We start from the raw sequence: 27,657 nt of genomic DNA, 5'->3' as shown, positions 1-27,657 counted from the left end.
TTGGAGGCAAAAGCCCAAAGCAAGTAGGCTGCATTGTGGGCAGACAGGAATTCTGGTTAGACTCCAGCAAATGAACAAAGTGGCAAATGAGGGGATTTTCCCCAAATCAAACAGGCTGTGGACAGTGAACTGGGGATAGGTTCTTGAAAAACCAAACACCAAGGTTTGTCCTTCTGGTTCAAATGTTAAGTAAATAAAACAAGTGTTGGAAGTCAGGAAACCAAACAAATAATGACCACAGCCCGTCCAATACCACTCACACACGTACATGCCATCAACCCTTTTGTTGAATGAGGCACTGGCAAAGCTGGGGCTCACGATGCTGTTTCATTTTGACACAGGGCTTTTCAGCGTAGCACAGTTTGGCAAACACTGGTGGTATTGGGATCTTGTCTAGAGGGTTCCATTTAATAATAGTACAGTTGCCCCCAAACATGTTTGACAATAATGGACTATTTCACAAGAAAAATCGTAGGTAGACACAGACCAAATGATTTCTATTTTGAATTTTGTATCTGCGGTTAGTGCTTAGAGCTGAAGCTCTAACCTAATTCTACCCTTTCTTCCCTTTGTTGTTATCATTGTACTTGTAAACAGGTATCTGACTCCATGTTAAGCCTCTTCATCTCTCCTGAGGTGGCAGGAGGACAACTCTGTGCCACCATGAAGGATTGTTCTCAGACCCCTGAATGCAACCAGCTGCCTCCACTATTTTCTGCATCTAAGTTTCCCCGTCCTTTAGTAAAGTCAAAATGCATTGTGTCTGTCCACTTGAGAGTGTCAACAAAGTAAGCTGGGACTCTTGACGAAGAGAAGTGAGAATTCAGTCCTGAGATGAGTGAAGCTGCTAGAAGATTAAACTTAGTTTGTTTTCATCAGGCTATATATTTAGACATGCCCAAGGAAGCAAGCACTAACCTACCATTCCTTAATGAGTTTAGTAGGCAGAAATGTTTACATGTTGGGCAGCCAGTTAGCTCAGGTGGTTAGAGTCCAAACTCATAACACCAAGGTTGCTGGTTCAATTCCCACGTAGGCCAAGGAGCTGTGCCCTCCACAACTAGATTGAAACAACTACTTGACTTGGAGCTGATGGTTCCTGGAAAAACACACTGTTCCCCAATAAAATTTCTTTAAAAAAAGAAAAATAAATGTTTAAATGTTATAGTAGATGCTAATAACTGAGGATACATGCTAACTATCAAGAAACAAGAAGCCAGTCATAAAACATCATCATTTAAAACAAATCAAAACTAAGCTCTTTTTCCAAACTAGGGATATTTTGAAAATCTACCTGGACCTTATTGCATTTGTACTCATTAGTCCTTACTTAGCATTTTGGTCCCATTTTGGGGCCCAGACTAAGCATTACTCATCTTTACGTTCTCCTTGCTTTCTCTGGGAGAAGCCACTCTATTTATTTCACCCACCACTCCAGTCCTCCATTTACTAGATGCTGAATATATACTAGGCACTCTGCCAACCCCTGAAAACACCATGAACAGGGTTATGGATTCTGTCTGAGGGGTCATGGTAGGCAGACAGAGCCAGGCACATCAATTCCATCAAAAGTTCTGGGAAGCAGGTTGGAACTAAGTGTAATAATGATTGGTGCACGCTATAGGTTGGGAAAATGATTCTTAAGCTAGGGATCGTTCAAAGAATTAGAAATTGTTTGCCAGAGAACATAGCTGAGTCAAGGAGGCAACGAGGCAGGAGACAGGAGGATGCATGGTGTGGTGAGGGAGCTGCTGCTGGTTCTGTGAGGTGGGAGCATGAGTGTGTGTGTCCTCCAAGCGATAAGGCTGGGATGAGAGGCAGGAATAAGAAATCAGAGATCCACTGAAAAGAGACACTAGGGCCAAATTGTGAAGGGCCTCATGGGCCATTCTAAGGAATTTGACCTGTATTCTGTGGGCCATGGGAAGTCACTTTAAATGACATGACCAGAGCTGTATTATAGAAAGGTAATTCTATGAGGAGGAAAGACAGAATGAAAAGGAGCCAGTTGACTTGAGGGAGTCTGAGGAGTATACTTTAGAGGACTTTGATGTCAGATTGGTGAACATGAATATATGAAAATATATATATATATCTGCAGAGGCCCTTTTCCTACCCACCTACAATGATGGGAAGGTGCTATAACCTGGAGGAAACAGGGTATCATTCCTATTTCAGAGATTAAACTTGCAGCCCATGTGGAAAATTGTGGGATAATTGTGTTTTTCATAGAAACAGTGACTGGAAGAGGACACCTGATGGCTTATGTAAGCAGAATCCAGGTACTCAACTGGAGGGTGACCTCATTTAGGTAGGCCCTCCCTCCAGACTTAATGGCAGTATACTTCAGTTTCAGAGTGCACAGCAGCACATTGAAACCCGAGCCCTGAAGGCCTTTCAAGGGTAATTTGACCCTCTTCTGCAAGCCTGAGCCTTGAGGCCCACAAACCTGCCTAACTGCTTGGCTTTCTGCTGTGTATTCCCCTTTCAGAGGGAGCAGCTTTAGGAAATGGTGGACCTCCTCTGTGAAATTTTAAGAGCTTGGAGCACCTTCTTAAAAAATGTTTCCCAAACAAACCCAGTTCTCCTAACAGTATGCCTCTAATGTGACTCTTACTCTCAGGCCGGAAGTTAACTTTGGTTTCTATTTTAAAGTGATCTTCAGAGTGAGGTATTCCTAATATTTCTGCTTCTACGATGTATAAAGGAAATTCGCTTATTTTTGTCCTTCAATATGTTGGTTACTTGGGCTTTTCTAACATTGAATTGTTCCTTGATTTTTATGGTTCCTTTAAGAAAAGCGTTACTGGTTCAAATCTTTTGGTTCATTTTCCTTTCCTTGCTTCTTTTCTCATCTGCATTCTCTTCCTACCCAGAACAATGGTATTGCATAGAAGGGGTTTGCTCTGCACCTCACTCTAACAACCACAGAGTTACATTTTAAGTTATTCTAAAAGCAACTAATGTATGTATATTTTCCTTTTCCCCCCCACTAATGTAGTGGTGTCCAGGTTATCTTCTGTGACATACCTAGCAACTTTCTGTGATACTGAATTCTTTAGCAAGTTTTCTCCAGAAATCATTCTTGATTTTGTTCAGGTACACACTGAATATTCTGGAAGAAATTGGAGGTGGACGGAAAGTCAATGATGACATTATTGTCAACTGGGTGAATGAAACATTGAAGGAAGCAGAGAAAAGTTCATCCATCTCTAGTTTCAAGGTAAAATGTTTAGTCTACTGCTTGTGACCACCTGAGTTCTATGCTTCAGGTTATTGTTTTCTCTCTATTTAAAAGTGACCATCAGTATGAGGTTTTGAGGCTCCCCCTCTAATTTTAATTTTGCTTGATTGACCCATTGTTGTTTTGATGTTCATAAGCCATTTAATTGACAAATTTATTTCACTTTTGCCTGTAATCATTAATTTTAAAAACCCATAATTTTTTTACACGCCATTTCAGCCATTGTTCTTCCAAAGTAACATAAAATATGATAATTTTTAAATGTGCACAGCTTTATGATTCATATTGTTAACATAATGCTGGTGATATGTAAAATGCTAAAAGATTTACCATATAGTATTTTCTGAGGAAAAGCAGTTTGTACTTGTATCCAAATCCCACTTTTATTAATAATAGCATTATCTTTTATTAAATTTCTTAGCTCATGTTTCACACATTAACTGGATCCTGCCTCAAGGAACCTGTGCACTTGATCCATGTTGTAATGTTTGTGCCATCTTCACTGCATTTTCTTGTTTAAAGGTCAAGATTACTGGGAGGGACCCCTTCAGAGTTGTATTAACAGGGTCGGTGAGGCATTCATCATGACATCAATCCTATGCTTCCAAATCAAGAAAAAATTAAAATCTTTCCCCACTAGAAAGGGCAAAAGGCATCTCTGGGTTGGGCTGTACCAGGAGTGCCCACTCCCAGTGAACGCATCACAGATAACAGCCACCTCCGTCCCCGCCCCACCCCAGTTTACCATTCCATCTGGATTACTGAGCCGAGATAGGAGCGAAGGCTGGTAACAGATGTGAGCAAGTTCTTCCAGAAAAAGGTTTGGAAAGGTGGTGAAGAACAAAGGGGAAAGGCACACTCCATGTGCTCTGAGTGTCAGGGGCTCCTCATTTGTAATGTCTCATTTCATCTTCACAGACATTGTGAAGTCAGCTTTTTCCTGTTTTCCTCATTTCATATGTGAGGAAACTGGAGCTCATGTAACTCCTGAGATTAGGGCTAGTGATTGCCATAGATGGTCCATCAGTGAGGAGACAAGTGTCTTTTATCTGCAGCTGAGGTTGTAGAACAGGGTGTATCTATAGGTCACCCAACCATTACTGCGAAGTGACCGGTTAAGTAGCCCAGGGGAGCATCTCTCTGTAAACAGCTGCCCCTGAAGCCCATTACGTTCCCCTGAGACTTCTGGGGTGTTCTTGTGAGGATTCCCTGTTAGGAATGTTTGACAATTCTTTTGCACCTTGTTTCTCTCTGTGCTAACTTTCTCCTGTCCTCTCACTATGTCATTTCAGAATTGATCATGTAAATGGACCACAAAAGGAAAATTTCAAATTAACCCCACATTGCTTTAAAGTGAAACCCTTAAAAAAGGAACACAATCCACTTTTGATTAACCATTGTGGAACTATTCCTCATCCCCTCCTCACCTTTCTGTGCTGCCAGTTGCTGGCCATTTCTCTGCCTGTCAGCACCTTCACAAGATTGTGGGCAGAGAAAGAAGGCGAAACTCAAATCTCTGCATTTTGCTTCCCTTGGGCTTCTTCACCAAAAAATTCTGTGGAGATAGAAGCTCAGGATAATGGTGGAAATTAGATTGTGATTATATGTTGATTTTAATTTTGTGGTAGTTCTTGTAGTACCTATGAGTAAATAAAAATGGACCCATTATATTTTTTTAAAATATTATTCCGCCTATACAGAGGACCAGTGCTAGAGACCTAGCATCTTACAGTGTCCTCTGCTTTGTTTCTTGCCTGGAATTGATTCTGATTTGGATCTTCAAGGTATGAAGTGTTTGGACTTGACTGTGTTAAGATGGAGACGAGCAGTTGCCTCTCCATGTCTGCACTCACAGGTCCCCGAGAGAGGAGCATGGATGTTGCAGAGTTTTATGTGTTCACGACTTAGAAACAGTCACAGCTCTAGGTGTGACCATCAAAATGTTTACAAATGCCAAAGAACGAGCCCGCGATTTTAAGTCGAAATACCTGGGTTCAAATCCCAGCTCCACCACTTATCAGCAAGTCACTTAACCTCAGAAACTGCCTTTACTTACTGTAAATTAAATTTTGATGCCCACATCTGTGTTGACAAGTGAGTTAACTTACTAAAAAGTGATGAGCAAAATATGACACCAATATTAGTTACTGTCATTGCATTTAATAGCATAATTGCCATCACTGTCTCCCTGGACCTATGGACTCTTTTCTTTCCATGAGGTCCCCAAGAAAGGAGCATCTACTGAAGTTCCTATCTATCTGAGCTCTTATCACTATCCCTGCCCATCACCTCTGGGATGTTCCCCACAAAATGAAGCCAGGTTTCTCCTAATTGGTCTCTTCTTTCTGGTTTCTTTTTCAAGTCATCCCTTCCTCTACTCATAACCAGTATAACACTAAACATACTATATTTCAAGCTCTCTACTTTTCTCTAGTTGTGCTTTCTTTCATTCACTCACTATTTGAGAATGACTCCCTGCCCCTTGGCAGATAATGGGTTTCCTCTCCTTAGTAAGCCCAGGAAGCTACTGATGCCTCTATAGAAACTACAGTTGATTTGAAGCACCATGTATAACACTGTGGCATTTCCCAGACCAGGCTATGTATATTTCATATTTTAGAGGAAAGAACCACCCACTCCTTGAGCAAAATAGAAGTAATTTGGGGGCATACTGATAAAACTCACCGTTCTCTCTGTGCAGGACCCAAAGATTAGTACAAGTTTGCCCGTTCTGGATCTCATCGATGCCATTCAACCAGGTTCCATTAACTATGACCTTTTGAAGACAGAAAATCTGAACGATGAAGAGAAACTCAACAATGCCAAGTATGTAAAAAAACCTGAGGTCAGGGAGGGAAGGACCCAACTGGCAACTGCATACCTATAAAATCCATTGCTCGTGCCTTTGTGCAAACACTTTACTTTTCCTATTGATGCTTTTTTCTTTTCATGACTTGTGTCCCATCTTCGTTATTTTAGATATTGTGCAATAGTGGTTTAAGTCTCCTAGTGTTAGAGGGAGCGAGATAGAAAACAACAAAAACATGCTTCCAATTGATAAGCAAGTCTATAGTTTCATAAAACCAATTTTATAATCATAATCTATAGGAGATTTTCTAAATAAAGTTTGTACTTGGCAGGCCTGAATATAAACAGCCTTTTTGTGAATACCCATAGATATGAATGAGCAGGAGTGGGTTCAAGATCAGGGTCTTCGCCAGCTTGGAAGCAGCTGCCATTTGCTTTACAGTGCAGAGAGTGAGTGTCAGCAGACTAAAGTCTGTGAGCCAGATTTGGCCTGTTGTCTGCTTTTATAAATAAAGTTTTATTGAAACACAGCCATGTTTATTTATTTATATATTTTCTATAGCTCCTTTCCTACTGCAATGGCAGAGCTAAGTTGTTGTGACAAAGCCCACAAAGTCTAAAATATTTACCATCTGGTCCTTTATGGGAAGTTTGCTAATCTCTACTCTAGAGAGGTGCCTTTCTCAGAACAAAGTGTATTACTTTCCTTGGGCTGCCGTAATAAAATGCCACAAACAAGGTGACTTCCCTGAAATTTATTCTCTCACAGTGTGGAGGCTTCAAGTCCAAGATCAAGGCGTCAGCAGGTTTGTTTCCTTCTGAGGGATCTAAGGGAGAATCTGTTCCACACGTCTCTCCTACCTTCTGGCGTTGGTCAGCAATCCTTGGCTTATAGAAGCATCCCTCCACTCTCTGCCCCCATCTTCACATGGCCTTCTCCCCTGTGTGTCTGTGACTTCACATGGCTGTGTTCCCTCTGTGTGTGTGTCTGCATCTCTTCGCCTTTTTTCATAAGGATACCAGTCATACTGGATTAGGGCTGCAAACTATTCCAGCATGGCTTCATCTTAACTAACTACATCTTAAACAATCCCATTTCCAAATAAGGTCAGAATTTGGGGTGCTAGAAGATAGGGTTTCTACATATCTTTTTGGGGAGACACAATTCAACTCATAACACAGGTTCAGAATAAACAAGTGACTAGTGCCCAGCAGCCCTGATACACACACACACACACACACACACACGGTGCCAAAAAATGTATACACATTTTAAGAAAGGAAAAAACTTGAAATTGTAATACTCAATATATACTGATAACAAAAAATGAACACAAGTCACGTTTGACTTCTGCAATTACAAGAAGTACTCAAAGTGGTTACCATCAGTGTCCAGACACTTCTGATGACAGCGAACTATTGCTTGAGCAACAGTGACCAAAGTGTCCACTTGTATACATTTTTTTGGCATCCCCAGTATAGCCTAACGGTGCACTTCTCTCTATTCCCAATTGGAAAAGTGGGAAACTCTGTTTCAGGTATGCTGGTATTTAGCACAATCTAATGGAGAGAATATAAATAATTACATGAATTACAATAAAGTGTGATGGGTGGTATGCAAAGGGGAGTACAGGGTGCTACAAAGCAGACAGGGAGGAAACTGAAGCTCTGCAGAGCAAATACCATCCATGCTGAGATGGATCGGAAGGACAAGTAAGGAGGAGTTAGACAGGTGAAGGCTGTAAGAAGAATACTTCAAGCAGAGGGACAAGCATGTATGAAGACCCAGAAATTTTTTAAAAAGACCTTAAAAAGACCTTGAGGCTACATGATCACGAGGGATGTGATTAGTTTTAAGGAACTTGCCCAAGGTGTTACACCTATTAAGTGATTCTGCTAAGAGTCAAAGTCTGACCTCAGAGCCCCAGCTCCTAAATGCTATCCTGTAAGGTCAAGATACACAATTACTTAAAAAATGGGTAAAAGAAATTATACAAAATTCTAAAAATGCTTATGGTGGCAAAGTTGTGCATGATATTTTGAAGTTCTATTTTCTAATTTTTAAACAATTTTCCCTTTCTATATTGTAATGAAAAATACATTTTATTTCATTAATAATGAATATAGAGGAAGTGGTTGAGAGATGGATAAGGAGAAAGAGTGTGGATTATTCCAGCCTGATGCTCTTAATTTAATTTGATCCATAAACTAAGAGTAAAGTTAGTTTAGGGGAGCAGAGAGAGTCATGGGGCCTTAGGTGGAATGGAGAACCTCTGGAGTAGCCATTGTGAGAAGTTACTAGATAATAAATGAAGTTGATGGAGGGACTGACAGGTAATAATATGAGCTCATTTGAAAATAGATTACAACTAATAAAAATTGTTTTCATATAACTATAAATAAAGCACTAATGTTCTGATGTAGCTATGATTATTTTATGTGAAAAATGTGTAGTATAATACTCTAGCTATTCCATTATTATAGCAACTTAAATATATATATATATATATATATACACACACACACACACANACACACACACACACACACACACACACACACACACACACACACACACACAAGGGTTAGAATGGGACAAGGAATAAAAGAGTTGATGTGGAAGGTCCAAGTATTATAGATGCATTTTCCCTTTTTTTCCTTGTAAATATGTTTCTGTCATTGAAATATGGTCTGCACACTTTTTCTAGCACACATTCTTGTTCAGTTTGATGACTTTTCTGCTGCTCTATAGCCCAAGACAATACTCATGGTGTAGGCATCAAACGTGGCAAGAGCTAAGAAGACCTCTAAGGACAAGTAATAAATTCCATAGGCTAGACAGCAAGTCTGATGGAGTCAGGAGCTTTGTGGAACCCAGATTTGCCCCCCCCCCAACAGTGGGAGGATGCCAGTGACTGGCTCTAGTCATACCAGGAGTGTTGTATATAGTATATCGAAGTATACATTATATAAAATGACTATAACTGTGATCCTGAGGGGTCCCCCTTTATACTTTTGTTGCTCTGGTTCTCCTCATTCTTCCTCTTTTTTCCCCCTCTAGGTATGCCATCTCTATGGCTCGAAAAATTGGAACAAGAGTATATGCCCTTCCGGAAGACCTGGTTGAAGTGAACCCCAAAATGGTCATGACAGTGTTTGCCTGCCTCATGGGGAAAGGCATGAAGAGAGTGTAAGGCCCAGCGGGTGAAGCTGGAGATGGCACACTCATTCCTGACTGCTCAGCAACAGATATTCCCTGGAAGCACGGAAACAATTCAAGCCATTCCAAAGTTTTCAACTTGGTGACATTATACAATATTCCAAAAAGTATATGCTTGTTCAGCCAGGTAGCCTCTCCTATATTTAACAAAAAGTGATTCCTTCTTTGCAGAAGACCCAATGTCTTACAAATATTTTTTTACTGAATTTATTGCTACTTTGAAAATCTAGAGGAAAAAAAGAACTTATTTTCCAGACATTGTTCCTGCTTCCTGCCGTTAGTCAAGCATAGAAGCCGCGGTGTTTTTAATTTTAACATACTCTTTCAAACCAGCTTAATGTGGTTGCATTTTTGTTTAAGATGAGGGCCATCAGGGGGATCATCAAACCAGTTTTAAATCCTGTTTCTGAAGGCCAACATTTGATATGTCCTCTCTTTTTGTCCTCCTCCTGCATTCCGTCTCCCTGTGACATTGCTTTCCACCCTCTCAAAACTATGCCTTCTCTAGCCCACCTCTGTAGGCCATCCTCACCTCTGAGCCATATAGAGCATCTGACAAATCAGTCAGGCTGTTGGGGTCCCAAGTGTCTCTGGTAACCTACAGACATAAGACTCCTCATCAGAGCTTTTCCTCAGAACTATGGTCTCACATGTTATGTTTTGTTTGTTCAGCCAATAGGAAGCCCTCTGGTTTTTACCCTAGGATTTGGGCTCAGACCAGATGTAATATCTTGAATACTGTGCCTTCAGGTAGATTCTTACCTCTTAGTTAGATCCAAGGAGTGTGTAATTGAGCAGCAAACCACGAGGGGGCAGCGTGGAGTCATAACAAAGCAGCCATCTTTTGACATGACCTCTCCAAGTATTTAGTGCTGCACATTAGACCTAGTTATTGTGGAATGGCTAAATATCTGGTGACTGGGAACAATCCTGCTCTGCTTTCATTTGCTCTTAGATCTCAGTGTATCTGATTGCTGCCAGGCCATATTATCAATGTTTACTTTTTTGATACTGTAGAAGCTTTTTGCCACCCCCAAACTCCCAGGGGGCAATATGTGCCAATGAACAGGCCCCCACCTCATCCCCCGTCTCACACACACACACACACACACACACACACACACACACACACACACCCCTACACCTACCTAGCCTTACCTAGTCAGATGTCAAGCTGGATAAGAACTGCCTGAGTTGCTTTACTAATTTACTGGATATTTAAAGAATTCCAAAACAAAACCAGAGGAACAGTGTGAATTTAAGCAACCATAATAGATTATACAATTTCCATGAAAACCTACCAAAGGCTAAACAGCAGCAGAGTGTTGTGACCCAACAGTAGACTTCCTCATGCTAAAAGGGCTCATCAATGCGGCACCTTCTTTAGGGGTGGTATGTAATGGAACTTAGCCATTTTTCAAAGCAATTGAAATGCATCGCCCTTCATCTGCGCCTTGGCAGTGGTCTCAGGAAGCCAATAAATGGCTTCTCCTGGTCCATAACCTGTATTTCTGCAGCATCTGAATGCAAAGTGGCTGGCTTTGTCTTAATCTGCACTTAACATAGCCTCAGATGATTCTCCTCCATCTGCTTCCAGGAAGAATGTTACTGCCTTAATGGAAAATGAAGATAAAATCATGTTCAAGATGTCTCTAAATAAAATGTTCCTTATATTGGATGTCTTTTGAAGGTTTCATAACTTACTAATTCATTCAGCCAACATGTACTGAGTGCCTAATATGTGCTAGGCACTGTGCAGGGTTTTGGGAATATGCCCATATATGAAATAGGCATTGAGCTAAGCCAATCAGAAAAGACAGGTGTTCAATAAACCAACTAACAGGTGTGATAAGTGATTATTAATAAGGCAAGGTGAGACTGGAGCTTATAACAGAGGAAACAGTCTAAGGAGAAATATTCCGGCTGAAAACTGAAGCATACATTGGAGTTAGTTTGACAAAGAGAAGGATAAAATTAAAGTTGAAACACAAAACCCTCAGAAACTCATTGAACCCAGTTGTGAACAAAAGCCAGGCTTGGGGATTGATGCAAAACGACTTTTGGAGTGATTTGAGAAGGAATCTTTTGGGCTGGCAGTGCCAGGGGTCTCCTCGACAGCCTGTCTGGGCCTCACTTTGTCAGGTTGAGGTGGGAGAGGGGTGTAGGGGGAGGGAGGTATGCTGAGGAATTCTGCTGCGACCTGCTTCCTACCTGGTGGGCTGCTGTGACAAAAAAGCATCTACTTGGCACAGTCACATTCTGACCTGCAGAGGAGCCACACACACCCACGGCCGCTAGGAAGCAGGGCTTTTGTGGTAAAGCCTGCGTCCTGGCTTCAGCAGCAGCTTTTTGGTGGTGGCACTTTCCTGGTCAGAATGGTCCTGCAACTTCTACACTTAGGAGGTACTGCCTTCCCTACATATCTAGAGGTTACAGGTATTAAGTGTTTTTTGTGCAGGACTACGCTGAACAGGTTCAGGATAGCGGGGTAAGTGCTCTCAGGGAAGGGAAACTGAGACTCTTGGAGAAGAAGATAAAGGAATACAGCAGTCTAAGCATGATTATTTTTCTAAATTTGAAAGTTTATTGTTACATATTATATAGTCCAAGTATGGCATTAGAAATTAAAATTGTACTGAAGGGTCTACAATGGAAGGTAGGCCCCCTTCCCACCCCCAGTGTCTAGTGGTAGGTTTGAAGTTGGCTCATATCAGCTCTCTGAAGCCAGTTTTGTGAGCCTATTGTTAAACCATTGTTCACTTGAATTATATCACAGATATAATCAAACTCTACAAATAGGTTTATTTTTAATCTCTAGAGAGCTAGTTTATCTACCCACCACTATCTCTGTCCTAGTCCTCCAGTTCCCCTCCTAGTCAGCAACTACTGTTAACATTTTTTTTGTATCCTTATAGACATATTCCCTGCACATATTATACACACACACACACACACACACACACACACACACACACCTTTTTTATTACAAATATTAGCATACTACACACATCATTCTGAGTCTCGCTTTTTTCGCTTAACATCATATCTTGGAGATTGTTCCACATTGGTACATACAGACCCACTTCAATTTTTTCAACAGGTGCTTAGTATTCTATTGTATGGGTGTGTCAAACTATATTTAATCAATGGCTTATAAATATTTAAGCTGTTTCAATAGTTTGCCTCCGCAACTAAGGCCACAATGAATAGCAACATACTCATTTCTTGTGCACAGAATGTTAATTTTAATTTCACAGATACTTAATCAAGTTTCTGTCCTTGCAAAAGTATTGAACATTAGATAGTAAAACATAGATCCTCTTAAGTTTCCTCAAATTATTTGACAAAGAACCCAGAGCTGGGCAACCCCTCAAGCTGATCCCAACTTCTCCATTTTTTGTCTAAAGAAGCACATTAATCCATCAAGGAAATAATGTGCATACATACACACAAAACATAACAAGAAACAATATGATAAACAGCATAACAAATTTGTAAATAAAATTTGGGAGTTCAGGGGAAAAATTAACTCCGAATGAAGGATTCACAAAAGTTTTGTTCTGACCTTTGGTCACTTGGATTAAATGCTGGCGGTGCTTTCTTAGTGAACTTGACATTGTTTTGAGCAGTACATCCCTGCCAGCCTCATGATCCAGAAGTCACAACTAATGCTCAAAACAAGTTAGCAGCGTTGACTGAGCCTCTTGTGAAATCTAGTTACTTTCACAGTTTCCTAATAAAATTCCAGTAATTAAACTCTCAGCTGCCAAAGACTGCTCTTTACTTAGTGTCCTTGTTCCTCATTTCTGAAAGACAGAGTTTACCAATTGAGTGTATGCATGGGTGACGAAAAAATGTGTAAATGTTTTCTCTTGTCTAAAGTCTACATCTATTTAATAACCCACCGTATGTGAGGCATAAAAACATAGTCTAGTTAGTACCCACTGTCTTACCATTAACAATTCAGGGACAGGCTGGCAAAATGGTAGTTTTATGTTATCTGGTATGTCAGAATTAGGGAGCTCCATTTAAACAAGTACCACGTGGTGTTTGTTAAAACACAGATTTCCCAGATACCCTCTTTAAATCCAATGCCTATAAGGCTAGTGTGCCCTAGAGTCTGCATTCTCCACAAATACCCTAGGAGATTCTATGACTCACAAACCACCTTGGAGAAGCACTAGTCCAGACCAGCTGTTCTCAGCCCTGTCTTCACATTAAAATAATCTCAGGAGCTTTAAAAAATGCTGATGCCTATCCCCTTCTTCTGAGGTTCTGATATAATTGATCTGAGGTGCAACCAGGGCAGCCAGATATTTAAAAGATCCTTAAATGACTCTAACATGCAGTCAAATTTGAGAGTGGGTGGTCTATACGCTGGGGTAGTCTTCAAAGGGCAGGACAGGGTGAAGCATCCTAAAAACAAGAGAGAAATAAGAGGGAGTGGCGATTTAGAAAGAGAGAATGAAGGGATGGAAATTTCCAAAGGCAAATCTTGCTTTCTTCACAATTTAACCATCCAGTCAACAAGCGTTTGCCTGTCTGGGTGCCATATAACCCTCTTGATGTCCCAAGTCCCCATCTTTCTAGCCAAAGCAAGGGAATGGGACCTCTGGACAGAGTTCTCTGCTTTCAAGCTTCAAGTCCCCTTCTCAATGGATACTGAGATGGCATCTTCCTTCCCCGGGAGGAAAACACAAGGGGCCAGATATGCCAAAACAGCTTTATAAAGCTGTTTCACTCTCCATGAATGAAAATGACAGAGAATGTGTGGAGGAAAAAAAAACATTTATGAATTATGTGTCTTTGACACCTCCCAAGATTATGCAGTTTTAATAACCAAACGATTTTGAAGACTTGTAAATGTAAGCTGCACCTGAACTCATAATAAAGCATAATTAAACTGATTGACTCTCTCAGCACTTACCTAACAATAAGCCTGAGATGCATATCCAAGTCAGGCCAACCAAGACTGCAGTGGCATTTGCCCTTATCCTTAGACACCCCCACTTCCCTCCCTCACCCCCCAATTGAGAGAAAGACAAAACAGAGCACTCCTCACAGGAGAGGTGATATTCTTAAGCACAGGGTTAGGGCTTTTGAAGAAATACCTATTATTTTTGCCTCCTAATATTCCAATTTGGCTGGAGAACAAATGTACAAATTAGCCGGGTCCCGGGGGCCATAATTCAATCAGATAAGCCCCCAGGACTAGATTGCCTTCTGGGGCAGTGACTCCTCACCTACCTCTCTGGGAGCAGCAGAGAAAGAGGACCCGCTGTCCCCAAGGTCATGAGGAGCTGGGTAAGGCTCTGGGCAGACATGTTGGCCCCTGTCAGCTCCCTTCCTGGTTCATCTTTTTAATATGAATGGGTCATATTGAACTTCTGGTTTTTTGCCAGTTACATTCAAATGTTACCCCACTGAATCCTCACAACAACCCTCTGAGGTAGGTTGTTTTTAACCACATTTTTCAGAAGGAGAAGCTACACCTCCAGGAAACTAAGATATTTGCCTGTGAGCTAGGGGTGGAGTCCATCTGATCAAACTTTTGTGTTCTTTTTACTCCCCACAAGAGGTACCAAAATCAGAAATCTCAGGGAGAGATGAAGAATGAGAAAAGAAACTGTCTCCATTTCTTTTCTTCTTTGAAAGAATTAGATGTAGAAATTGGCTGTGGACAACATGCATGAACAGATAAGGTAATGCAGCGGTGAGAAGAACATTTTAAAAAAAACAAACTACAAGTCAGGCATGAAAATATGATGTAGAAATGAAGAATTCTTTCAACAGACTTGTCAGCTAATTGCAATAGCAGGGAAAACAGTAAGTGAAGTGGAAGCCAGATCAATAGTGTTCAAAACTGAAGCACAAAGAGAAAAAAGGAGTTATGAAATAAACACAGAACTTTTCTAGTTATTATTGGTATTAGAAAAAAAATCACTGCAAACTTTATTGTATAGATTCACACTTACAGAGTCAATTGATTTTTCACAAAGATGACAAAGCAATTCCATGGGAAAAGGAAAGTTTTTTCAGCAAATGGTGGTGGAACAACTGAATGACCACAAGGAAAATGAAAGCACCTCAATCTCTACCTCATACCATCTACAAAAATTAGTTTGAAATGAATCATAAACCTAAAGGTGAAAATCCAAACTATAAAGCTTCAAGAATAATATTTCCATGAACTTGATTTAGCAAAAATTTCTTAGACAAGACACAAAAAGTGTTAACCATTAAAGAAAAAATGATAAGTTGGACTCAACAAAGTTAAAAACTTCTGCTCTTCAAAAGACACCAATAAAAAGTGGGCAAAGCAAAAAACTGTCAGAAGATAGTCACAAAACATGTTATCTAACAAGGGAGTTGTATCCAGAATATATAAAGAACTCCCACAAGTTATAGGAAAAAGATGAACAACCAAATTTTTCAAAATGGTAAAAAGAGTGCAACAGACACTTCCCAGAGGAAGATGTATTCATAATACTTCTATCTGAAAAAGGACTGATGTCCAGAATATATAAATAACTGCTGGGCCGGCAGAGTGGCACGTTGGTTAAGAGCTGGCTTGGGACGCCGGCTCTGAGCAGTAGTGCTCCAGTTTGGATCCCACATGAGGGCCAGTGACACTGCCCTCTACAGCTAAGATGGTGAACAACAGGTCAATCTAGAGCTGGGCTGCCGTGAGTTCTGGCGATGGCGTAGGCTGCAGTGGGCTGCCATAAGCTACCGTGTGTGGCTGGCAGGCAACATGAGTGGCCAGCAGCTGGTGTGAGCTGCCAAGAGTCGCCATGAGTGGCCGTCCAGAGGCCTGCAACTGATCTGCCTCACCTGGGAAGAGCGCAGTGATCACAATACCAACATGGGCTGGTAAAGCAAAGTCCTCCACAACTAGACTGAAGAACACAGGGACAGCAACTTGTCTGTTCCCCTTCCCCGATTCCCCAATGCTATTCCCCTCCCCCAATTTCCCAAATAAAATCTTTAAAAATAAAAAAGTAAATAACTGCTACAAATCAGTAATAAGATGATCAATCTGATTTAAAAATCAATCAATTTGAAAACACACACACACACACACACACACGTGCCAATGAGGACAGAAAAGATTCTTAACATCATTAGTCATCATGGAAATATAAATTAAAACCAAAAGTAGATACCGTCACACACTGCCATGCCTAAAAAAACAAACAAAAAAAACAAACCTACATCAAATACCAACAAGGATGTGGACAAACAATTGGGTTGTTGAAAAAGTCATGACATATTTTTTTCATTGCAAAAATGCGTCATGACTTTTCCGACAACCCAATAGAATGCTAACGTGTTGTTGGTGGGAGTGTGAAATGGTAATGGTACAGCCACCTTGGAGAAAAGCATAATAGTTCCTTATAAAACTAAACATTCCTATTTACCCAAGAGAAATGAAAACGTTTGTCCACAAAAAAGCTTTGTACAAATATATTCATAGCAGTTCTCTTTATAATAGCCCCAAATTAAAAATATCCCAGATGTCCATTAATAGGAGAATGGATAAACAGTGTTATATGACTTAGCAATAAAAATGAATCAATTTTTGGCACATGCAACAATGTGAAAGAATTTTTAAAACATGCTGAATAAAAGGAGCCTGACACAATAGAGTGCATGCTAGATGTACTGAATGTTTGTGGCCCCGTCCCCTGCCCCTCATTCATTTGTTGCAACTAATCCCCACTGTAATGGTATTTGGAAGTGGGGCCTTTGGATGTGATTACGTCATGAGGGTGGATCCCTCATGAACGGGACTAATGCCCTTATAAATGAGAGCTCTTTCATTTTCCTTCTGCCATGTGAGGATTCAGCAGGAAGTTGGCCATATTTGAACCAAGAAGCAGGTCCTCACCAGAGACTGAATCTGTGCCTTGATCTTGGACTTTCCACCTTCCAGAACTGTGGAAAATAAATGTTTATTGTTTAAGCCATCCAATCTGTGGTATTTTTATTGTAGCAGCCTGAACTGACTCGGAACATGTACATGTATGAGTCTATGAAGTTCTAGGACAGGCAAAATTAATCTACAGTGATATAATCAGAACAGCTGCTGCTGGAGTAAGGGAATTGATTGGGGAGGATATGAGGGAACTTTCTGAAGTGATGGAAATTTTCTATACCTTGATAGGGGTTACTCAATTAGACATATTTTTCAGAACTAATCTAATGGCATGCTTAAGATCTGTGCATTTCACTTTAGGTACCTCAGTTTTAAAAAGATACTGTCCACTGCTGCCTAGGCTTGGTTTTTAAGTAGCTGCTGGTCTGTAACAGACAGAGGAGTAAGTGAACCAGGAGAACTAAGCCAATAACTAAGTCAAGTCATCTCTGCCTGGTTACTGGCTCTTTGAAAGCCACAATATTCTCATAGCATAGAAGCTCCCAAAACCAGTAAGACAAGGTCTTTAATTGAAAGCAGCTTGGAGGCATGTGCAAAACGGAGAGAAGTGAGCACAGAGGGAGAAAGACAGGGAAGGAAAAATGAAAGACTTCAAAATGAACCTATAAACCAAGTTTCCAAATCACAAAAGAAATCAAATGCTAAGAAAGGCAGCCAACAAAATCAGTGCTCAGAGCTTAAATTCACCCCAAATATAATTAATCTTCTAGAGCAGTTTGACACAGACTTTAAAATAAGTATTCTGAAGATTCTCAGGAGCACCACTGAAAAAAACATATCCATAAAAAAATTAAACAATGAAATATTTTTAAATAATATTTTTAAATACTTACATAAAAGTGAAATGAATAAATGTGAAAAATGACCAGTTATAAAAGTTGAAAAAATTATATGGTTATTGAAATAATATTTTTTTCAAAACCTCAATTGACTATGCAGTCTAAGAGTGAGTTAGTGAATTTGAAGATGATGCTGAGAAATCCAGAACTCAGCACACAGAGACAAAAAACTATGATTTTTAAAACTATGAAGGAAAGTTACAAGACATGGAGGATGGATCAAGGAACAATGAAGGGAGCCCCTAAGAGGGAGTAGCAGAGATACACTAGCTGAAGAAATAATCAAAGGACATTCCAAAATTGAAGAAATGTCTAAATCCTTACATAAAAAATAGATTCTATGTACCAAACAAGTTAATAAAAAAAATAAGCCCACATCTCGACCAGAGTAATGGATCTGGGGAACATCGAAGAAAAGGATAATTCCTTAAAAGTCATTGGGTGTACCAGGACAGCTGACATGCAGAAGAATAGTTACTTGGGCAGCAAATTCCCATCATACAACAGCAGATGCCAAAAGACAGGCACTTGCATTATTAAAAAAAAAAGGTCAGGGCTTACACCACATGGACCTTGATTTAGATAATGACTATTATGGCGATCTTCCCTAAATAGACATGATTTAGAGCAATCTGATTTCTTTACTACTCTGGTTTCTTTACTGTTGAGCTTCCCACAGTATAGCATTCCTATCCTCTTAGGCCCATCATTCCATAAGGACAAGGAAAAATCTTTTTAAACGGGGATTCTGTAATCCTCCATACACTCTCTCCTTCTCATCATCCTTGTATCAGCCACACATTTGAGGAACTCACCTTCCATGTCTTCATCTAAGTTGAAAATGTTGAAATAGACAGAGGCAAGAGAAGGCCTTTTTAGTACTCCAGTAGAGACCTCCCTCAGCAGGGCTCAAGATCCATTAGTCAATACTCTACGGCTATAGCTCTCCAACAAACCCAACACATTCTTGCTCCACTGCTATCCTTTTATTCTTGGCCTCATCTTCCCTGAGAAGTTAAATATTTTCTAAATAGTCTAAACCAAAAACAACAACTCTCGTCATACTTTCTTTTTCAGAGTGCAAATGGAAGCCAAGCTAATTGATTACAGAAATGAGAGGAAACATGCCATTATATTTTAACCACTGTGTAAAGAAGGCTGTTACGTAACCAGCTATTGGGACCCTTCTCTTCAGAGAATTTTGTTTTTCCATAAATCACTGTTGCGATGAAGTTGTATAGCTTTGGAGTCCTTGTAGCCACCCTCCTCTTCTGTGAGCAGCATGTCTTCGCATTTCAGAGGTAACCCAGCGGGATCCTAGAGGGTGGTGGGCCATTTTCCCATTTGCTTGCCCCTCATGGAATCCAGTCAGTGCACTGGACTGGGGAGCAAACGTTATAGTTTGAAGGTCAGCTCTTTCAGAAACTTTTCATGCTGCCCTGACAAATAGTCAATTTCAGTATAAGGATCTCACTAGAGCTAGGGTCTGTTTTATATCTTATCTCATTCTAGTTTTATTACTGGGAGGACCCTGGATGTATGATCTGTATATTCAGTGACTATGGAGATTAAAGAAATAGAAACTTTTATAAAAAATAATTATTTACACCCTAACAAAAATAAACTATATTAACTATAGATAATTTATTTTCTTCTTGTACATGGAACATAGGAGGGAGAAGAAGATCAAGGTATCAAGGAGGTTTGGGTTGTGTATGAATATTCAGCATGGAATTTAAAGGAAGAATAGTTAGTTGTGTTACAAGAACAGTTACATGAACATGTCTAACTCTTGTTTTGCTTAGTAGAGTCATTCCCTTAAGATTTTCTACTATAAAGCACTTGGAAGAACACAAACGAACTCATGTTCTAGCATATATAATACATGGTGAAAATAGTTCCTGGCTGTGTGTAATATTGTAATTGATTAACTATTAGTCAATATTTAGGCTTCTTAAAATTTATATTGTTTCCTTTGAAATTCTTATTTTTTCCTTTGTTTTGATTTTATGATTCTTTTCTCCTTCAATAATTTCTGAGACAGATTCCTCTTCCCATGTTAGCGAGTGGCAAATAGAGAAGGGACATACCAGGGACAGGGAAAATTCTACCAGAAAAATTTTTCTGAGTCATAAAGAGTGTTTAAGACAATAGCGCTCAACTGGTAAGCCTGAAGCCGTGTCTGCACATCATCACTAGGCTAACTATTGCTTGTTGATACTTTTTTGTTTAATATGATTGTCAAGTGTCAGGCAACAAACTCCATCACCAAATAATGACTTGTTGAAGTGACACAGGAGTCGAATTGCTAGAAAAATTGGTGACTCATAGATCTATGTTTGATCAATAAATCAGATGACTCTGATTTCTAAGGTCTTTGCCAGTTCTAAGATCCCATGACTTTCTGATTGGCTTTAATTAAGGGTAAGTGAGAGGGGAAGAGGAAAAGCAATAGCAATGTGTTCAACCTGGTACTGTGGACAGTGACACTATCGTTGACAGATTGGGGAGAGAAAGGAAATTCATGGTTATTTAGCACCTGTGTTGTCCCATGCACCGGGCGAGGCACTATGAAATGGGACTTTGTTAAATGTCTGCAATCCTACACTCTGGGGATCTCTGTCAACATTTTACAGAGGAACCTGAACCTCGGGAAGAAGAAATCATTGCCCAAAATCAAACAGTAAAGTTTGGATTCAAACCCACTTTAGCATCATTTCCATTTGTTTCATTGCATAGCATTGTTTAAAAAATCTGGAAATTAGGAAGAGAGACAATTTGAAGGGATATCAGGTTGAGTTATAGTGAGTTTGAGGAGCAGACAGTCAGTCTGGAATGCAGCATGGAAGACAGGCCAGGGTTGGAGGTCCAGTCTCCTGGTCTTCACCTCTGACAAGTGTATAAGTGGCCTCTGCACCAGCCTTGCATTAAGCATTGTCACAGCTGCTTCCAAAGTTTTGTGGGCTTTCCTAAAGGTAGCCACCTGGTCATGTAGTGAACCATACTCCTTCATAAGACAACCATTGGCAAGATATATCAAAAGTTTTACCATGTATCTTCAGAATGAGTAAGCATATAACAATGTATTAGGACTAAATATTACGCAAATAAAACAAATAGACCGAAAGGAAGGAAATAGTGAAGAAATAAATGAGAAAATTCCTTCATGCATGACTTTTCTTACTGGTTTTTGCTTCAGCACATACTTTGAAGTCTGACTGACACCTATGCTTGAAGAGAGGAATGAGATCATGACAATATTTTAACCAAATAATATAAAAAATATTTCATTATTTGTGTGTATTGTGATGGCCCCTATGTTTTGGGGGTGGAGTAGCTGAAGCTTTGTGAGCAGAAGCATATCTGATTCATCAGTCCTGTCCCTCCATTAGAAATAACATTACAAACTGCTTTCTGTGAGTAAAACTAATTTTTGTTCCAAATGATTCTGAGTGCTGCTTTTCCAGGAACAGCCAATTACTCAAACTAAAAGGAAAGTCCAATTTGATTCACAGTGAAGGTTTTGATTAATTATTTCTAGGGTCATAAATATGATCTCTTCTAGAAAGAGTTAACAGTCTGTTTTTTTCCTAAAGCTGTTCTTTGTTATTGTTTTCTTGTCGTGATTGCTTTTCCAATAACACTTTGTATTCAGGCAACCTCTTAGTTGCTGATTTGTAGGTGCATTTTGATAAATCTCATCAATGAAGTGCCCTGGAATGAGAACAAAAAAACTTTTAAAGGCATGAATACCATATGCCAAAGTGAAAGGCAACCTCCACCACCAACAACAAAAAGGTCTCCATATTCACTAGCTTTTGAAGGCCAAACACAATAAAGGATACAAAGAAAATACTGGCAAGAATCTGGTAAACAGAGTCATTAATTACATCGTGCTATGATTACTTAAGTGCGGCCTGTCTGCTGAGGCCATTTATTTGGAATCAGGAAGTGAGAAAAAGGAGGAAGAAAAGACAGAAAAGGAATGGGAGAGTAGAGAAGAAGGGTGAAGGAGAGAGGGCTTCTGAGTGATTTATGGACCACGGGAAGTATTCCTTCTGTTGACTTCATGTACTATCTGCCGCCAGTTTATTCTTCTTCACTTAGCTTCCCACTGATACATTATTTCATCTTCAAGAACAGAACACCAGTGACCTTAACACACTGTAACACAGAAAACAAAATTGCAGCCTTGGGCTATGTTCCATTGTTCAGAGGCAGCTTTTTAAATTCAAAAATAATCTTTGAGAGCAGTGGCACTTGTAAACCTTCTCCTATAAACCACAGTAGGGGGCAGTCCTGGATGAGCATAATCGTGCTCTGGAGGGGAAGCAACAGAGGAAGTGCTGCCTAGGTGTTAAAAGTTGCGCACCTGCATCAGCTATGTCTCACTCATCCTCTTAGAGCTTCAGTTTACTTTTCGTGTAAAGTGACTTATTTCTCTATGTTTGTGTTTTTTGTTCTATTTTTGGTGTTAGCCTGCCCTTCTCCCCCCCCCCCCATTGGTTTTGGTTAAATCCTGTTACTGTATCACTTCAGAAATCAGATCAAAACATGTTTTGTCTCTATGTGGTGGGGATAATCTTCCCCTACCCTTGCTCGAAAAGTTAGAAAGTTCTAGGACTTTTTAGCCCACTCCTGAGTAACTGATAGTCCTTTGGTCATGTTAAAATGCAAACAACCTCAATTCAGACACTAGAATGTGGGTCTAACCAAGGTATTATTCAAATGTCTTGACCTTTATTTATAGAAGAACTTCTCGCCTCTCTCCACACACACACTTGACTCTTTCTCATTAGTCCTTTTCTTGGGTTTTAAGTTACTAGACATTTCTGAGATGCTCTTGCTGGGAAACTCTCCAGACCAGGATAGATGCAACTCTTTCTAGATGGTCACTGTGACTCACTCCATCCCTCACCTCGAGGAGTCTTTCCTTCTCCTCCAAGTTCTTGCTACTGAGATTTCTTCATCCCTTTAGGTGGCACTGTTGGATGGCATCTGAGTTATAGCTACTATATTACATGAAGTGATTCTTCTGATTTTAATTGCTACCTAGCCGACTGGAGACCAGCCATACGCAGGTTTAGCGTTCTCAGGAGCAAGCATAAGTCCTCATGTCTCTCTATCCATGGGGAAACCTGTTTAGACTTTCCTACCATCTGTTGAAAGCCCTCCCGACTAAGTTGAGATGAAGGATGTCAGATCCCGGATAGTCACCCTTTCTGGGAGAGTAGAGATAAAAGAACTGCAACAACTTGCTGCAAAGAAATATCTTTATAAATACTCTCTGTCTCTGCACCCTGACCACTTTTCATAGCCTCTCTCTAGATAAGAGAACACAGAGTCATGAAACTTATTTTCAGAAATTTAAGTTCTACCTAAGGTGTTCTGTCTGACCCTCATCCCGTTACCGGATTCTATTGTGTTGGTACTTAGATCAAACTCAAGCTAGAAAGAGTTCCAACTCACTACAACTTACTTGGACATATCAATATATTTTACAGTGAATTTTTGCCCTTATAATTTTACTCCTCCACATTTCTTAACTTATTTTTTAAGTTTCCTTAAGATTTTTTTTTCCCTTAAGAAAGAGGCCCATTTGGGTGGCACATTTTTTTACCTTACATTTTCTTTCTTTCTTCTCTGTTGACTAACTTTGGTACTTGTCCCTTCTTTAATACATTAGAAAAGTGGCCCAAGCATCTTATCTTCTAGTCAACACAAGACTTCCTTTACGTGACATTGAAATTCAGCCTCGGAATAATGGAGAGGTCATTGTTTCATAAGGTATCCCATTTCATTGTTAGTTTAACTTGTTAGGAAGTTCACTCTAAAATTATAATGATTAAATTACATGAATCCCCACTTCCTTATGCTTCACATCAAAAGAGAGCTTGGAGTTTGTCACATTTTTGCTCAAACTCACCAAACAGTGCCAACCACCTTGTAAGTAAGGGCTACAATCCTACCCCCAACATTGAAGACCCTCGGTAATCAGGTCCGAGCCTGCTCATTCATCCTGGCTTTGTTTCCTGGTCCATCCCAGCAACACCACCGTATTCCTGCCCGCCTGGATCACTCGCCATTCCCTGAGCTCTGATTAGGTTCTTCCACTTATGCACCAGCACTTACACTATTTTTCTCTCTAATTCACTGGTCAAAAATCTACCTATTTTTATTTTATGCCATTCATTTCCCTTTCTACAATCAAATCCTACGTGTCACAAAAATTCAGCTCAAAATGTGTCCATTCTCTGACTAGCTCAGCCAAAAATAACTTCTAACTTTATTTAGATAGCAGAGCATTTGTGTAGCACTTATATGGTGCTTTCCATGTTTTAGCTCAAATAGTATGCATTTGTGTGTGTTGTGGATTACTTTCCCCATGAAATAGACTCTGAGAGTTTTACGTGTAAGAATTATACTGGAAAGTGATCACAGGATCAACATTTGTAGAAGAAGGAAAGGGGAGAATTGTTCAGAGAAGGAATTGAACTGTGATGCAGTCACAACCAAGGCCTCAGCTAAACCTACAGGGAGCCCCAAAACTGGGTTGTCCTTGCAGAGTTGTCCCAAATTGAGGCAAAGGGGTTTGTCTTTATGATCCATATTCATTAGTCATTGCATACGGACTATACCTGAGAGAGGGCAAGACCTTGGCAACATGGCTCTCGTTAGTCAAGGGAAAGTCCTGGAAAGGAATTCAGCTGAGAGCTGCCAACACTTCCAGCACTGGGGGAAATAGGATTTCATTCCTGGATGGGGATCTGGGCAGCACACATAGCTATATAGTCATGCCTTGTGCTACACAGATCAATCTGCTTCATAAAATAACCTTTGGAAGCACTTGCTCTGGCATCCTGGTTGGTCTCTTCTAGAGGAAATATACAAGAGGAGCATTAATGGGATTAACTACAGTCCCTCCTGCTGTAGCTACAGCTAGTCTTCAGAAGTGAACTAGAAATGTCAGAACGCTTGTGGCAGATGGTAAAAAAAAAAAAAAAGGAGGGGGATTAAAAAAATCCTGGAACAGGACATGTTAGAATGAAAATACTATGAAAGGCAAGAAAACTCACTGGGTGACTATACTCCACGGATGGGCTCAGAGGACTTTTGAAAACAATAACAAATGAGCTAGTGAGAGGGTCACTGGCATCATGAGAAGCTCTATAATGGCTTTTTCACAGTCAGAGTAGCTTTTTAATAGTGTTTTTCCTGACTAAATACAATAAGAGCTCTTTTTGGTTTAAAAAGTAAATAATATGGAAAAGCATAAAATTAGGGAGGAAAGCTATATTTTAAAAAGTGTATGATTCTCCACTGCAGATGCCATGGCTTTGTTATAGGTGCCTATATTATGATTCTCCTATCACCTGCCAAAACCTCCAAATGACATCTTTTCCCATCACAGGTGCCTCTAATCCCGTATGGTATACCAGGCCACTTGGCCCAAGTGCATGGTTTTGGGCCAAGTGCATAGCTGACATTCAATATTATTTTATATTAATTTCAGGTGTACAGCATAGTGGTTATACATTAAGAAGTGGCCCCCCTGACTAGTACCCAGTTGGCACTATACCGAATTATTACCATATTATTGATTATATTCCCTATGCTTTACTTTACATCCCCATGACTATTTTGTAACTACCAGTTTGTACTTCGTAATCCCTTCACCTTTTTTACCCTGCCCCCAATCCTCCTCTCATTTATCACCACAACAGATCTAGTACCCATTTGACATCGTACATCATTATTACAATATTATTGACTATATTCCTTATACTATTCCATATATCCCCAGGACTACTGTGTAACAACCATTTTGTACTTTCCCTTTTTCAACCATGCTCAAGCCCCTCTCATCTGGCAACCATCAAAATGTTCTGTGATGAGTTTGTTTCTGTTTTATTTGTTTAGTTTGTTCTTTACATTCCACTTATAAGTGAAATCATATGACATTTGTCTTTTGCTGTCTGACTTACCACACTCAGCAAAATACCCTCTAGGTTCATCTGTGTTGTCTCAGATGGCAAGATTTCATTCTTTCTTACAGCTGAATAATATTCCATTGTGTATGTACCACCTCTTATTTATCCATTCATTCATTCAGGGACACTCAGGTTGCATTCATATCTTGGCCATTGTAAATAATGCTGCAATGAACATATGGATGAGTACAATCCCTCAAAGTAGTGTTTTGGGTTTCCTTGGCTAGATATCCAGAAGTGGGATTACTAGGTCCTTCTTTGTCTCTTGTTATAGTCTTTGTTTTAAAGTCTCTTTTGTCTGGTTTAAGTATTGCTACCCCAGATTTTTGGTTTTTTGTTTGTTCTATTTTCATGAGATATCTTTTTCCATCCCTTTATTAGCAGTCTCTGTGTGTCTTTCAATCTAAAGTGGGTCTCTTATAGGCAGCATATGTAAGGGTCTTGTTTTCTTATCCATTCAGCCTCAATATGTTTTGATTGGAGCATTTAATCCACTTACATTGAAAGTAATTGTTGATAGTTATGTAGTTATTTCCATTTTATTATTCATATTTTTTATTATTTCTGTCTTAAAGAAGTCCCTCTAAGATTCCTTGTAATACTGCTTTTGTGGTGATAAACTCCTTTTGGTTTTTTTCTCTGAGAAGCTCTTTATCTTCGATTCTAATTAATAGCTTTGCTAGGTAGAGTAATCTTGGTTAATTAATTAATTGGGCCGGCTGAGTGGCATGTTGGTTAAGAGCTGGCTTGGGATGCCAGCTCTGAGCAGCAGGGCTCCAGTTCAGATCCCACATGAGGGCCAGTGATGCTGCGCCCTCTACAGCTAAGATGGTGACCTGGATCTGGGCTGCTGTGAGTCGACAGCAACGGCATAGGCTGCAGCCCCTGCTGCAGTGGGCTGCTGTGAGCTATCATGAGTGGCTAGCAGCCAGCGTGAGTGGCCAGCAACTGGCGTGAGTTGCCGTGAGCTGTGTGAGCAGCTGTCCAATGACTGGCAAACAACTGCCTCACCCAGGAAGAACGCAATGATAATATCAACATGGGCCAGTGAAGCGATGTTCTCCACAACTAGACTGAAGAAGAAAAGGACAGCAACTTGTCTCTTCCCCTTCCCCAATTCCCCAATGTTGTTCCCCTTCTCCAATTCCCCAATAAAATATTAAAAAGAAAAGTTTGAGAAATATTTTGGCACTATCTTATGAATTTAAAATTGTGCATACACCCAAAAAATAGCAATTCCACTTGTAGACAAATTCTTGCACATATCAATTATGACTAGATATTTCAACACAAATGTTAATCTTGAAAACACAGTGTTGAGTGAAAAAAACAAGATGCAGAAGACAATATATAGTATGCCATTTTGTAGAGTTAAATCAAGCAAATCTAAGGATATTTTAAAAATCCACACATACAAGAATCTGCACATGTTTAAGAATCCATACTATAAAGAAAAGCCAATGGGGGCCGGCCGAGTGGCGCGATGGTTAAGAACTAACTCGCTTGGGATGCCAGAGGGCTCCGGTTCGGATCCCACATATGAGGGCCAGTGAACTGCCCTCCACAGCTAAGATGCTGAACAACAGCTCAACCTGGAGCTGGGCTGCCATGAGTCG

At 40.0% G+C, this 27,657-nt stretch overlaps 2 protein-coding genes and 1 long non-coding RNA gene across 7 annotated transcripts in view; 2 read left to right on the top strand and 1 right to left on the bottom strand.

The window, feature by feature from the left end:
• The window catches only part of LCP1 (lymphocyte cytosolic protein 1), a 90,914-nt gene extending 79,964 nt beyond the window's left edge, over window positions 1–10,950 (top strand). For all 3 annotated transcript variants that reach the window (XM_019658703.1, XM_019658701.1, XM_019658702.1), the window contains 3 exons: window positions 3,100–3,223; window positions 5,946–6,070; window positions 9,114–10,950. In XM_019658703.1, coding sequence (XP_019514248.1) covers window positions 3,100–3,223; window positions 5,946–6,070; window positions 9,114–9,246 — 382 coding nt within the window. In that variant the 3' untranslated portion in view covers window positions 9,247–10,950. The remainder of the gene's footprint in view (window positions 1–3,099; window positions 3,224–5,945; window positions 6,071–9,113) is intronic.
• Window positions 1–19,062, bottom strand: part of LOC109391289 (uncharacterized) — a 33,094-nt gene extending 14,032 nt beyond the window's left edge. Inside the window, exons 1-4 of one of the 2 annotated variants that reach the window (XR_002125773.1) lie at window positions 18,866–19,062; window positions 6,126–6,250; window positions 5,930–6,020; window positions 4,672–4,799 (exon numbers count right to left, since the gene is read on the bottom strand). This is a non-coding gene — a long non-coding RNA (uncharacterized LOC109391289). The remainder of the gene's footprint in view (window positions 1–4,671; window positions 4,800–5,929; window positions 6,021–6,125; window positions 6,251–18,865) is intronic. The other variant, XR_002125772.1, reaches the window with a different exon arrangement.
• A 123-nt stretch (window positions 19,063–19,185) lies between these two features.
• CPB2 (carboxypeptidase B2) overlaps window positions 19,186–27,657 on the top strand; it is a 54,909-nt gene continuing 46,437 nt past the window's right edge. The window contains exon 1 of one of the 2 annotated variants that reach the window (XM_019658706.1): window positions 19,186–19,351. In XM_019658706.1, coding sequence (XP_019514251.1) covers window positions 19,278–19,351 — 74 coding nt within the window. In that variant the 5' untranslated portion in view covers window positions 19,186–19,277. The remainder of the gene's footprint in view (window positions 19,352–27,657) is intronic. The other variant, XM_019658707.1, reaches the window with a different exon arrangement.

The sequence above is a fragment of the Hipposideros armiger genome, unplaced genomic scaffold (genome assembly GCF_001890085.2).
Source record: "Hipposideros armiger isolate ML-2016 unplaced genomic scaffold, ASM189008v1 scaffold_287, whole genome shotgun sequence".
NCBI classification, from domain to species: domain Eukaryota; kingdom Metazoa; phylum Chordata; class Mammalia; order Chiroptera; family Hipposideridae; genus Hipposideros; species Hipposideros armiger.
Note: the sequence above shows the minus strand (reverse complement) of the source record. Positions and strands in the feature narration are given on the sequence as shown.